Source organism: Macrobrachium rosenbergii, chromosome 11 (genome assembly GCF_040412425.1).
Source record: "Macrobrachium rosenbergii isolate ZJJX-2024 chromosome 11, ASM4041242v1, whole genome shotgun sequence".
Lineage (NCBI taxonomy): Eukaryota > Metazoa > Arthropoda > Malacostraca > Decapoda > Palaemonidae > Macrobrachium > Macrobrachium rosenbergii.
In genome coordinates, this window is record NC_089751.1 from 26,012,839 (window position 1) to 26,027,134 (window position 14,296).

At 35.1% G+C, this 14,296-nt stretch overlaps 1 protein-coding gene across 2 annotated transcripts; it reads right to left on the bottom strand.

Annotated features, from left to right (window-relative positions):
* Nucleotides 1-496: 496 nt before the first annotated feature.
* On the bottom strand, nucleotides 497-14,022 carry LOC136843258 (CCN family member 2-like). Of its 2 annotated transcripts, XM_067111390.1 has the most exons (6): nucleotides 13,875-14,022; nucleotides 9,443-9,650; nucleotides 8,944-9,035; nucleotides 6,092-6,221; nucleotides 3,543-3,775; nucleotides 497-2,340 (listed from the first exon to the last, which is right to left on the bottom strand). In XM_067111390.1, exons 1-6 carry the CDS (start codon nucleotides 14,019-14,021, stop codon nucleotides 1,633-1,635), a joined length of 1,518 nt encoding a protein of 505 aa, XP_066967491.1. In that variant the 5' UTR covers nucleotide 14,022; the 3' UTR covers nucleotides 497-1,632. The 2 variants fall into 2 exon arrangements, 1 of the variants encoding a protein (XP_066967491.1); XR_010854498.1 differs by lacking the exons at nucleotides 3,543-3,775; nucleotides 6,092-6,221; nucleotides 8,944-9,035; nucleotides 9,443-9,650; nucleotides 13,875-14,022 and adding an exon at nucleotides 2,855-3,106 and having other exon boundaries at nucleotides 2,211-2,340.
* Nucleotides 14,023-14,296: the final 274 nt, after the last annotated feature.

Here is a 14,296-nt window from a genome sequence, read left to right on the forward strand (position 1 = left end):
GGTCGGTACAGAATTCTTTAGCTTCCTAGGGTTACTGGTCGGTACACAATTCTTTAGCTTCCTAGGATTACTGTCCGGTACAGAATTCTTTAGCTTCCTAGGATTACTGTCCGGTGCAGAATTCTTTAACTGCCTAGGATTACTGGCCGGTACAGAATTGTTTAGCATCCTAGGGTTGCTGGCCGGTAGAGAGTTCTTTAGCTTCCTAGGATTGCTGGCCGGTAGAGAATTCTTTAGCTTCCTAGGATTATTGTCCGGTACAGAGTTCTTTAGCTTCCCAGGATTGCTGGCCGGTAGAGAATTCTTTAGCTTCCTAGGATTGCTGGCCCTTTCGTCAGAAGAAACGTAGGTGAAAATTGCTCTTGAGGTTGATTAGATATGCTTTCTTTACCGATTTTTCATATATAACGTGAGAATTGCAACGTTTCTTACATCGGAGGAAAAGGCAGAAATTTGGATAACTGTCTCGCGGAACATAGGATAATTTGGACAGCGATCAAAGAATGATTTTTATTATTGTAAAACAAAGTTCAAAAGCGACATTAAGAAGCAAATTATTATAGGAGGGGGGTTAATATACTCTGTATCCACTGTGGCTGGGACCCAATCCTTCAGTAACTCGAACAAGATCAATACGAATTGTGTCTTACTCGAAACAGGCCTTTTGGGTGAGGTTAGAGAAAACAGTATGTATACAGTTGCTGTGGCTGACTAATCCCAATCCCAAACCAAGAGAAATTCTTCACGGTAGTATCTCAACTATAAAGGTTCGATCTGCAAGTAGGCCTACGGCTTGTGTGACAAAAGGGTCTTGGGAGAAATCCTTACATTTCCGACGAAGGGCCAGTAGCCCTCGAAATCTAAATAATTCTGTATTGTTAACATAAACTTCAAAAATCTATATGTGAATGTGCTTTCGTGTCTTGCAATTGTAAGAATGTTATTATTCTTTTTATTCCAATAATAATAATAATAATAATAATAATAAATAATAATAATAATAATAATAATAATAATAATATGCTGATTATGATGATGAGGATGGTTGGTCTCAAATGTTTTTTCTGCAATAATGCCAAATATGACCACAGTTATCCAAAGAAAACACCTTATGTCTTCTAATCATCCGGAAAAAGTGTGCTGCCTTTTCTAGGAACTTTTATCAACAATTTTCTTCATAATAGCTAATCTGACGAACGTCAGATTTCGGTCTTTCATATATATATACAATATAAGGCAAAAGTCCATCTCGGTCAGTTCACTATTTTCTAGAAAAGATATTTTTGCTGCAATACAATGACACTCAATTATTTAACATTGTTTAAATGTGAAATTTCTTAAACATCTTCAATTTGGTATGGTCACTTCATCTATTCATTATAGTATTGCAAGTAACAACTAAAATTTCCGTTCATATAGCTAGATGGAGAATGTTGTCTGACATCTGTTATGAAATGAATGATTCTATTCTTCAAGATGTCTCCAGGGCCTTTTATTCAGTGCTTCATTCTAACAATTGACGGGGCAAAGTTATTTCATAACAATCGAGTTTGGTTAGAATTTCTTTAATATTTTGGTATCGTTAAGTACGCTCATTTCTGACAAAAGCTTGCAAATAAAACCTCCAAGGCTCTATGTGGGGACCGAAGGCGTTCTCTGAGGATCTAGAACTGTTCGGTTGCCGCAGGTGACCGGGCACTTGCACCTAAGAATCCATTCTACTTTGTGATGGATTGTTTCATAGTTGTCATTTTTTATCTGATTAAACTCTATGTCGTCATCCACCGTGAGGTTATCAATCTCGAAAGGAGGGACATCCTCCAGAAGGTTATCGCTTCTGTTTTGGTCGCTCTGGTTATCATCGTCGGACAAATCATTTGGGTAAGGATCCCATTTATCCGCACGTTTACCTCCTTGTTTGACATAACTTTGGTAGTGTTCATTCTCTGCATATTTGTAACCAGATCGGAATTCCCTGTAATTGTTTTCCGTTTGGGGATACTTTAGGACTGAATCTGTTGAAGTAGGCTGAGTAGAAAACGATTCATAATCATCATCATCGTGGAAAGGAACAACACGCTGAAATACGCTGTTGGAACCGTCGCTCTTTGAAGAACTAGGAGAAACTCGAGCTCTTCTTGTTGCTGGTATCAAATCTTTGCTTGCATGAAGGGGACATAAGAAGGCTACAGTGATGGTTGTAGAGGCATGCACTCTACAACATCTCCCTCGGCAGTCGGCGCACGTTTTAGGCCGGTATCGTTTTTCACTAATGCACCAACCAGATCGAAGTCGAACTGACTGTAAGTGCCTGAGCGTCGCTTTGCAAGTATGTCCACGCTGTTTAAAAAAAAAAAAAAAAAAAAAAAAAAACGAAAATTATTATTGTTACGCAACATTTCCATCAGATGTTATGCAATCGAAAATGTTATGGAACTGTAAAAGAACCTTAGATGTTCGGAAAAAATACTTATACATTATTCATTATATTTAATAACTAAAGTAGGCTACCAGTTTCTTTGCTGTCTGGTAAATAAGCTTTCATAACTCGAATAAACTGAATTTCTTATACCACCATATGTCAAGAAGAGATTCATATTAATATAGTTGATGTAAATAAGTAAAACACTTAACACGAACTAGCCCAAAAGTAAATTCCATCTGTCAAGGTTCAAGTTAAATCCACAAAATTAACAATAGTTTATATGGAAAACACAATAAAACAATTACATTTAATTAACAAAACTTCACATATCAAAATATTACCAATTAATTAACATAACCAACATAATAAACAAAATATTCTGCCCAATACCCAATCCAAAATATCATATGGTATAATAACCGTACTCACAATGATCAGAGAAGTGTTAACAAGCGCTTACGAGGCAGGAGCTGGAACGAGACACACAGGCGGCAAATAGCCAGAGCGAAGGAAAACGTGAGGTGGGGATTGGGAGAGAGGGGGGAGTAAAGAGAACGGGACAGGAGGGGGAATCAGAAGGTAGGTTTCACAAGGATACTGGAGAGCTACATTTTAACTTAATTTCAGGATTTCGTACTTATTACGAAAGAAGGTTACCATTAGTTATTTATCTAGGTATATACAATATGTACACGGATCCGTTTAATTAATGAGGAGGGAAGCCGGTACTTGACACATCCAAGCCAAGTATTCTCATTCCTCCCTTTATATCAACTCATTTCATTGAAATAGGAATGTTAGCATTCTGCATCTCCTGTAGCTAAAATAGTGTTGCAGGAAACTGTATTGTATTGCATTGAGAAAAGTTGTTTTTGATTTGAATACCCATATCAAAGAAATGAGAGAGAGAGAGAGAGAGAGAGAGAGAGAGAGAGAGAGAGAGAGAGAGAGAGAGAGATAAATAAGTCCTTTCTACCTTTGTTGTTTATGTCACGCTTTTTTCCCTGTCCCTTTTCGTGTTTCCATTATATAATCGATGAATAGCAGTCGTTTTCCATTGTTTTAGACTCGCATAAGAAAGACACCGAAGCTGAAGAATGATCATGATTATACTTGCCCGTATGTGGTGTCTCCTCGCAGGTATGTCTATCTTGGGAGTGGAAGACTGCCCTTCCAACTGTCCTTGCTTCTGACACGCTCTGACTTGGCACAATCGAGTGTGGTTAACGAGACGGCACTGGGCATTGTCCGTTGACCATCTGACAGATACCCCTACTCCACAGGATTTAGACGAGCACTCTGACCAGCTGCCTGATCGCCTGTTGCATCTAGGAGAGCCTTCAGTATTATCTGAGGACAAACAAAGTAAAGAAATTTGTCTTAGAGACGTCTTTTCAGTATCATTGTCCCGCAGTGTTAAAATAAAATTTTCACAGAAAACAAATTTACACAAAAATTTGCTGAACTGGTATTATTTCAGAGGGAATATCTCGATGATAACATGAATGATAAAATCGCATGTGAAGTATTAGCAAGCACATTTGCACACTTAGTCTACAAAGAGAGAGAGAGAGAGAGAGAGAGAGAGAGAGAGAGAGAGAGAGAGAGAAAGGTTAAAATGGTGAGTATATATTTAACTAGGCTACGCCGCCGAAAGAACTCGATTCAGGCTAGAGATTAATGCCGTCGAATCGTGAAATTGATGTTTGTTCTATCTATGGATATAGCATGCTGGTTAATGAATAAGAGTGTGGAGTAACGGAAGGTACTTGATATATTTTTATCAGAATAATCTACATTAACATTACTTAAATATTGCGATCATTCTTTGACGGAAGAGATAAACCTCGGCTCAGCTATTTATCAATACGAGTAGCTAAACTAATGAATACAGTTATTAGAAAAAAGAAAATCACTATTTCAAACAATGTCATCTGTAAGATACAGAGTATACCTTGCTGCAGACGTCCGAGTTGAAAATCATTATTCCATTAGAGACAAAACCACACTAATGTCCCGGTAGATATATGAAGCTTGGTGAAAAATATCAGGTTTTCTAACAGAAAATAAAATGCGTCTTAAATTTACTGTTGATAGTTACCATACTTCCGCCTACAGGCCAACGGAAAGATACGTAATACTCACGTCATTTAATAACTGCATTGTATCGCAGTTGCGCTGGTCTTTTCTCGATTTATTTGCTTGCATTATAAAATCAATTAAGCATCTTCCATCTCAGTGTTGTAAGTCCATAGGATATCTATCCTATTTCTTGCTCTTTCAAAAATGATTTTCATTATTCGTGATCTATTCATATTTTTCTCTATATGTTCTTTTCATCGCTATTCGAGGAGCATCTACTACATTACTTCAGCTGAACATTGAACCTCCGGCATTTTGGGAAAATCACATCACCTACAGTACCTTTATGTAATCCTAGTAGTCTCTTCCATTCCGTTGTACGGTGACAACGAATATCAGCATATCAATTTGAATATTGCATTTTAGCAAAGGCTGGAAATTTCCGTCTGCATGCAATTGGATGTAGGACTAAATTGATTTTCTTGTTCTGAGACCACGTAAGCAATGTTAGCTGGAATTTTATCAATAATCTCTCTGAGAGAGAGAGAGAGAGAGAGAGAAAGGGGGGGGAGGCGGTTATTCACGTTGATAATTCCCTTTTAGAGTTCTCAGTTATATTTTCATGACTTCAGCGGCGAATTGAGATCGATATACAAAGTGATAATTGCATATAGGCGCATATATGCATCGTTACAGCTTTGACGTAAACTAGCTCCTATCCTAATTTTCCAAAAGGAATTTTGCTTTTTTTAATGGCATACTAGATACAAATCTTTTAATGAATGTTTGGTGTTAACAGTAAACTTAGCATTTCATGCTTTAAACTGAATGTAAAGTCTTCAGAGTAGAAGTCAGTGCCGTGGAGAATAACAAGAAACAAGTTTTGGTATTCAGCTGCGGGTTCAGCATTAATTTATCAGTTGGCTCCTTTTCTTCCTAAAGTTTGTAGACACTGTGAGATTCTCACCCAAAGTTAGTTAGACACACGTTCCTTTCTCTCATTCTTAATTCTTCCTCATTGTGGTACACGTGTAGTTAAAAATGATTGCTCTGTTCCTAGACAAAAGAAACTATAATAAAAATTCACAGTCTTCCAATTATTGGTTGGAACCACCCCTATCACGATAATTTGTGAAATAGTTCATAACTTAAAAATGAGGTCTATTGTGGAGTTTCAGGATGTCAATTAGAGCACCTTGTTTTGTCAACATAATCTTGTGACCGTGGTGTATTTTTACTACTGAAAATGTTAGTTAACCCGTTTGCAAAAGTAAAATAATAGCCTTATAGACAACTGTTTTTGCATTGTTCAAGAATGACACACGTCATTTTCCAAGACTTGTTTCTTAAACATAATCAGTTAGGCACCTTGATATAAGCACTTAATTCTGTCTATAAGTGTCGTCAATAAAGTAGGAAAGAACTTTTATTCATTTCCGATGAGAAAAAGATTATAGACCATGAGGGTATTATAACAGCATGAAAAGGAAACCTTGAATTGAAAAGCACTAAAGGAAATTTAAGTTCAAATGATTTAGGAAACAATTCATGCGCATTTTCACAAAACGATGACAGGAAACTAACTCTGGACTACATCACACATCCATTCTCTGCAACATTGCCCCTGAACAGGCACAAGATGAGGGTTGAGGCACTCTTCGCTTGGATACAGGCTCTCTCCCGGGCATAAGGACACGCAGGCGTATGTCCCATTCTGAAAAGAAGAAAAGAGGGCTATTAGACTGGCACAAGAGAGGATATGGCAAACTAAATTTCAGAATGAAAATTCTCTCCCGGAGCTAAAATAAAAATGTAAATGTTGTTGTGGCAAAACCAATAAAAAAGTAAGTCTTATACAAATAACACACACAAACGCTCGCACACACACACGCACGCACACACACACACACACACACACACACACACACATACACATATATATATATATATATATATATGTGTATATATATATATATATATATATATATATATATGTATATATATATAATTCACCATGATTCAATTAATTTTGATTTATTATTCAAAATAAATGATGAAGATTACAGTAAAGTCAGGTTAGGCAAGCATTAACGTATAGAGCAATCATGCTATATGAGTCTAATGTACTAGGCTGCTGTTCGCCTAATCCCACGGATTTCTGTCTTCAGTTATTAATCATTGCGACCGTCTTATCCATGTGCTGAGGCTCTTAGCCCATGGGACGGCATTGTACACCACAATGTGAGCCTCCATTCCATTCATGCTTGTGTGGGGGATATAAGACACTCTTTTCCGTTAATTAACAAGTTGGAATCTCTTACTTTGTAACTTATGCATAATCCTGTCCATCATGGCCATATATCAAACACCTTTGATTTCCCTATCTGAGATTCTTCTGATTGTCTGTATAAATTTGCTTATGACTTGGATATTACAGTACTTTTATTCTTTTAGCACCAGCCTTTATTTCTTTTTCTCTAACTCCCTCAACATGAAGCCAGCGTTGCAACTATAAACGTTGGCAGGCTAACACAAGCCTTTTTCCTTTATTTTACTTGGGGAGAGAGGGAGGTTTGTTTTAACAACACTTGTGGCTGTTAATTTCGGTGAGGTCTAAACCTTGGTAACTGAGTCATATGTTCTTACTTGTGGTAAAACTCCTCCTTATAATCACTGGGGTGAGAAGCAGCTGCGCCAATCATTCAAAGCCTCTTCCTCTGATGCTACTCATGGTCCTTTTTACGCATATGGAATTACCGTACTATTTTACCTTAGATGAAGAAGTTTTCTTATTATGAGATGAACTCTTACACCCAGAATCGTTTGTTATAAGAAAAAATTCTTTAAAACTCTCCACAACTTCTTTTGCATCCTAATGGACCTACAGCTTTCTCTCTTGGTGTAAAGGCCCCAGTTTTTGGAATTTCTTTCATCTAATTCTTCTCTCAGCCATTTCACTTCTTGATGCCTCTCCCTTTGCTTTTAAGGCATGTAGCATTCTCATATCGTGGAAGAATAACAAGACGTGACTTCTGTGCTTTGAGATTTTTATATCTTAATGTTAAACTTTGTCCTCATTCAATCCTTTGAACATATACAATGGTTCACTTAAGTCCTAAGATGGGTTGGATAGATTACTCAGCTTTTAGCACTGGAATTTAAGTCTGTTTTGTGTATTCATTAGGTCGAATTCGAACATGAAACCAAAACGGCCGAATTGTAGTTGGAATAGGGTGATTATTAGTCAAATATTATTTTCCTTTCGTTTTTATGTTGACGTATAGGCTAAGGATATATATATATATATATATATATATATATATATATATATATATATATATATATATATATATATATATATATATATATATACATACATACACGTATATATATACTGTATATTATATATATATATATATATATATACATATATATATATATATACATATATATATATATATATATATATATATATATATATATATATATATATATATATATATATATATATATACATATACATATACAGTATATATATCCCTAGCCTAAGAGTCAACATGAAAACGAAAGGGAAATAATATTTGAATAATAATTGCCCTATTCCAACTACAATTCGGCCGTTTTGGTTTCATGCTCGAATTCGAGCGGATGAAATACACCAAAACAGAGGCTCTCTCAAATTCCAAATGCTAAATACTGGGTAATTTATTCTTCCCTGAAGCACCAAGATGTATAAGAAATGTTTTGAATGGTCAAACTAGAATATGTCGGTATGTGTTTAGAACAACTGCGAGCAATTCAGTAAGAGACAGGAATATTATTTACCAAACAGATAAGACAAAGAAATTGTAGATGAAAGAGTGGAGAAATGATCAAAGACTATTCTGTTACACTGTGCAATTAAGCTAGTTTTTTCAAAGAAAGGCAAGTGAGAAATACTCTTCCTCAACAATTATAAACAAGTAAAAAGCAAGAGTTTTCTGTACAGCGTATAATGCTGTATGAAACTCTCAGCCACGGCCTATGAAATTCTCAGCCGCGGCCCATGAAACTTTCAGCCACGGCCTGGTGGTGGTCTGTGTTGTTGGCACCTATAGCGGTGTCAGACGCACGATCATGGCTAACTTTAACCTTAAATAAAATAAATACTACTGAGGCTAAAGGGCTGCAATTTGGTATGTTTGATGATTGAAGGGTGGATGATCAACATACCAATTTGCAGCCCTCTAGCCTCAGTAGTTTTTAAGATCTGAGGGCGGACAGAAAAAGTGCGGACGGACATACAAGCAGCCATCCCAATAGTTTTCTTTTACAGAAAACTAAAAAATAAAATTTAGTTCCATAATCACCTTGATTTTGGTGATGGCAATTATAATGATAACAGGGATGAAATTCATAAATGCCTTGAAGACTAATAGCAATTAAAACAGGCTTACCTGACAAGTGCACTGAGTCCGACAATCCAACAAGAATGTTTCTCCATGTTCGTAGATAGTACCGTTAACGTTACATCTCGCCTCAAATACTTCTGTGTGTGCGAAATTGGATCATTTTTATTCCTGTCATATGTACTTAGTGGTTTTAATCTGCAATGCACCTTCGTCGGGATCTCAGGATTTAAACTTTACAAATCTTCACGTTTGAAACAACTCTTAAATGATCAGTATTTTATTTATTTTCTAAATGCTCTTCTACAACAGTTTTCCAATGAATTCTTAGCATACCCAAGACTATGCAATAGACATGCATTTACGACGGAATTTAGAGTTCACTAAACTCACTAAAAACTACTTTAACGGAGATTTCGCTCTATGTTACATATACAAAAAATAAATGCAGAAGTGAATAAAAAATGAAAAGAGCCAATGCTAAGAGTGAAATGAATCTCTCCCCGAATAGAAAGATGGCGGGAACAAGATGGCTGTCGTAGCCTACCTTTACACACGCCCGCGGCATCAGCTGTGGTGTTGTATCTGCAGGTAAGACTTCTCGAAATATCGCACAGTGTCACCCCATCGCAGGATTCACCCGCTTGCCTGGCACACTGCCAGCAGCACCCACACCCATCTTGAATTATGGGCGTCCCAGGCCCACACGAGGGTATAGGTCCGCAGTTGCATGGGTAAACACAGTGGGCTCGTACCTGGGAACATTGGAAGAGAAACTATAAAAAAGAAAATTATCCTGACAACTCCCTTTGCGTGGCGAACGGGAAATGAATATTCTTTAGCATTCGATCACATTCACATTGAACTGTGGGAATTATGGTTGATAATTAATATAATTTTTATGGTAAAGGCATATTAGTTGACCAAATCACCATGGTTAGTGATTTACTGGATGAGAAAATATTGACTATAACAGAGGTAGCTTTATGACTGTTATTGGTTAGGATAAAAAATGAGCATTTTCCTTGTTTGGTAAATCTTGGCATATTGTTAGTAATACACCCAAAATCCTGTAGCCTTACTGGGCAAACCGTCGTCATCATCAGAGGGAATGAAATTAAACCAAAATTTCTACAAGGAAAAATTTGTCATGACAGGTTCACGCTTGATGTTCTGACTTTTGGCCATTCTGAACTAATATGTTATGCTGCTCACTTGGGGCGCAAATCCTGGGTGTAAGTCGGAAGAAATCTCGAAAAACGCGCCTGGGAGCACAAAGGAGCCCTTACTGTTTAAGATGGAAACAATTCAATAGCCATACGTTATCGGGATTTCGACTGTAGAACGAACTAGGGATGGTCAACTTTCTTTACAGACACAAGACAAGAAAGTGACGCAGGGTTGTGGAAGAGTCGTAATTAACTCAGTACCATCGGTGGCTGGATACAAATCTTGTAATAGTCCAGATAAGATAGACACATGTGTCAGCTTGCCTATAGAGAAGCTTAGCTCTTCCGATTCTGCAAGGAATTTAATGGTCGAGAACTATTAATCGGATTGATGGGAAGCCAAACACTTGACTATCGTGTCACACATCCCGGATTAAGAAGGAACACTAGAATTAAATATATATACAATATACGTATTTTATATACATATACACACACACACACACATATATATATATATATATATATATATATATATATATATATATATATATATATATATATAATTCTAGTATTCCATTCTAATCATATATATATATATATATATATATATATATATATATATATATATATATATATATATATATATATATATATATATATATATATATATATATAATTACATATAAATCTAGTATTCCATTCCTAATCATATATATATATATATATATATATATATATATATATATATATATATATATATATATATATATATATATATATTCTACCTAACCACAGTGGACACGTCCTATGCCATGATTTGGTAGAGCTACTCTCGAAAAAGAACGCGCATTCCCATACAGCACATAACTGTAAACATGGCACACGCCTTTTGCAATTTCAAGACTCGTCAATCCAGAAATAATACTTATTAGCTAACCACAAAGGTAAACCTGTCCTATGGAGCTAAACGTATTATAAATATTCTGTACGACAATGAGGGTGAATAGGAACACTCGCAATCATACTAGCAAGGGCACACATAATTAAACATGAGAAGAATATAGCCAGTCTTGCTAACATTCATTCATTAACAATTATCCAGTGATAATCTTTTCTGGTTCACCGTAAGAATTATGAAAGACAAATACGTTCCTATTAGGATACATACTCTTGTAATGGCTGATCTATTAATCTAGTATAATGTGGACGAGCAGGACAAACAATCATGGGCCTTTTATTTTCAAGAGAGAGAGAGAGAGAGAGAGAGAGAGAGAGAGAGAGAGAGAGAGAGAGAGAGAGAGAGTGTTTTGAAGCCTGTTTGTGAGTAGATGTTGAGTGGCATGTAAATAAGATAGAAAATGTAATTGCATTTATCCCTCTCAGCTTCATTTTGGTATGAATATACAGTTCACTTACACAGACTACGGCATGTCTTTAGTTTCCATGTTTGACATTGAAGAACTGACGTCCTATATTTTAATTTTGATTACCATTTTCATCTCTCTCTCTCTCTCTCTCTCTCTCTCTCTCTCTCTCTCTCTCCCTCATCAAAGTATCTGTGTATGTTTCATTTAAATTAATAAACATCTCTTGACAGGTCTGCTGGAAAGTAAAATTCCTCTAAATAAACAATTTTCCTTCCTAACTATTCTTTGTGGACTCCTCATATACATAATTATGCTTTCTTAAGAAAAAAATGCATTTATAAAATGTAAAATTCTCTATAAAGTCTTGATTAAATATAAGATAAAAGTTGCTATTTTTACCCTGTGCGACTTGGATAGCGAGATTAGTGATATTTATGCAGTGTAAAAGTAGAGTCACTCACACAAAGAAAATAAAGAGGGATACAAAACAATGAAAATGGAAATACATGTCTTATGATAAAAGAATTTTGAATCCCTAATATTATTTTTTTATATGAATTTATATTTCTGGCCACTTCGTTCTATCATCACTTGAAAGAAACTTTTTCTAGCCTTTTCATCTGTAGCAACATTTTATCTCAGTCGGTGCTTTAATGTCTGTTGAATAGATCTGATATTTTCTTTCGAGTCTCTAGACAGAGTACCGTTTTGGAATTCTCAAACCTCCAGAAAACCTCAGATGTCAAGGCTCTTGAACATCGTTTCGAAGTTTTCAGTCCACCGGAATTCCATTTTAGAAGTGCCAAGTATAAAAATACACGTAGAATGTTCAGGTCGTCAGAATCAAATTTTGGGCTCCTAAAGTTTTAATATAATTTTTCTGTAATTGTGGTCTCAGGTCTTGAGAATATCCTTTGGGAATTTCCAAGTGTGCCAAGTCTAACTGTGAATGTTGTTGAAGGCCGGGATTTTGTTTTTCTTTTTGTTTTTTTACATTCGTATTTTCCAGACTAACTTTCTGAATTGCTTAAGTGTCGAGAACCCCCCTTTTGCAGTTCTCAGGTCTCCAGAATATACTTCTGAAATTCGAAAGTCTCCGAAACACCCTTTTTGAGTTTTTGTTTCTCTGTAATACCTTCTAGAATTATCAAGTCCTCAACTTTTGAATATAACGATTGCATCTGTTTCATACAATGATCTTTCCTCTGAAATTTGAACCTACTTTCCATTCTCTTTGTTGCTGTCATAGTTGTACAGCACTTTTGCCCTGACTTTGCCTCATTCCTTAAAAGTATTTAACTACTCACAGCTGTATAATTAATTAAAAGTATTTGAACGACTCACAGCTGTATAATTAATTAAAAGTATTTGAACTATTTGAAAAGTATTTGAGCTACTCACAGCTGTATAATTAATTAAAAGTATTTGAACTACTCAGCTGTATAATTAATTAAAAGTATTTGAACTACTCACAGCTGTATAATTAATTAAAAGTATTTGAACTACTCACAGCTGTATAATTAATTAAAAGTATTTGAACTACTCACAGCTGTATAATTAATTAAAAGTATTTGAACTACTCACAGCTGTATAATTAATTAAAAGTATTTGAACTACTCACAGCTGTATAATTAATTAAAAGTATTTGAACTACTCAGCAGCTTTGAGCTATAATTAATTAAAAAAGTATTTGAACTACTCACAGCTATAATTAACTAAAAGTATTTGAACTATAAATTAATTAAAAGTATTTGAACTAGCTGTATAATTAATTAAAAGCTGCTGTATAATTAATTAAAAGTATTTGAGCTACTCACAGCTGTATAATTAATTAAAAGTATTTGAGCTACTCACAGCTGTATAATTAACTAAAAGTATTTGAACTACTCACAGCCGTATAATTAATTAAAAGTATTTGAGCTACTCACAGCTGTATAATTAATTAAAAGTATTTGAGCTACTCACAGCTGTATAATTAACTAAAAGTATTTGAACTACTCACAGCCGTATAATTAATTAAAAGTATTTGATAATTAACTAAAAGTACTACTCACAGCCGTATAATTAATTAAAAGTTTTGAAAACAGCTGTATAATTAACTAAAAGTATTTGAACTACTCATTTAATTAAAAGTATTTGAGCTACTCACAGCTGTATAATTAACTAAAAGTATTTGAACTACTCTGTATAATTAATTAAAAGTATTTGAGCAGCCGTATTTGAACTAATTAATTAATTAAAAGTATTTGAGCTATAATTAACTAAAAGTATTTGAACTACTCACAGCATAATTAATTAAAAGCTGCTGTATAATTAATTAAAAGTATTTGAGCTACTCACAGCTGTATAATTAACTAAAAGTATTTGAACTATTAATTAATTAAAAGTATTTGAACTACTCACAGCTGTATAATTAATTAAAAGTGTTTGAACCACTCACGGCTGTATATGGATGGGAATGAGGATGCTTCTCTCTGTACATCTCACACTGGTAACAAGGGGCTCGTTGACCACCAGCCGTTCCAACAACCCCGGCTGCTATCCAGCACCATGTCACTATAACAGCTACCAGACGAATTAGTACCATTTTCTTCCTGAAAAGAAAAAGGAGCGACTTGAATCAAGTAATGTTTTCAACAAAAGCCAAAGTCCATTTCATTCCAGGACATTTTTACACTGAGCTATTTCCAGTATTAAATTTACGTCCGAAAATTATACGTATGTTACGTTTCTAACAGAAGTCCAGCTCATTTAACATAAGTTTATTTTCAGTAATTAAGGAGCTCAAAGAATAGCTTTTGTCCAAAAACCATAACGTAAAAGTTTGTTTACAAATGAACTTTAATTTTTGCCGAACTCACA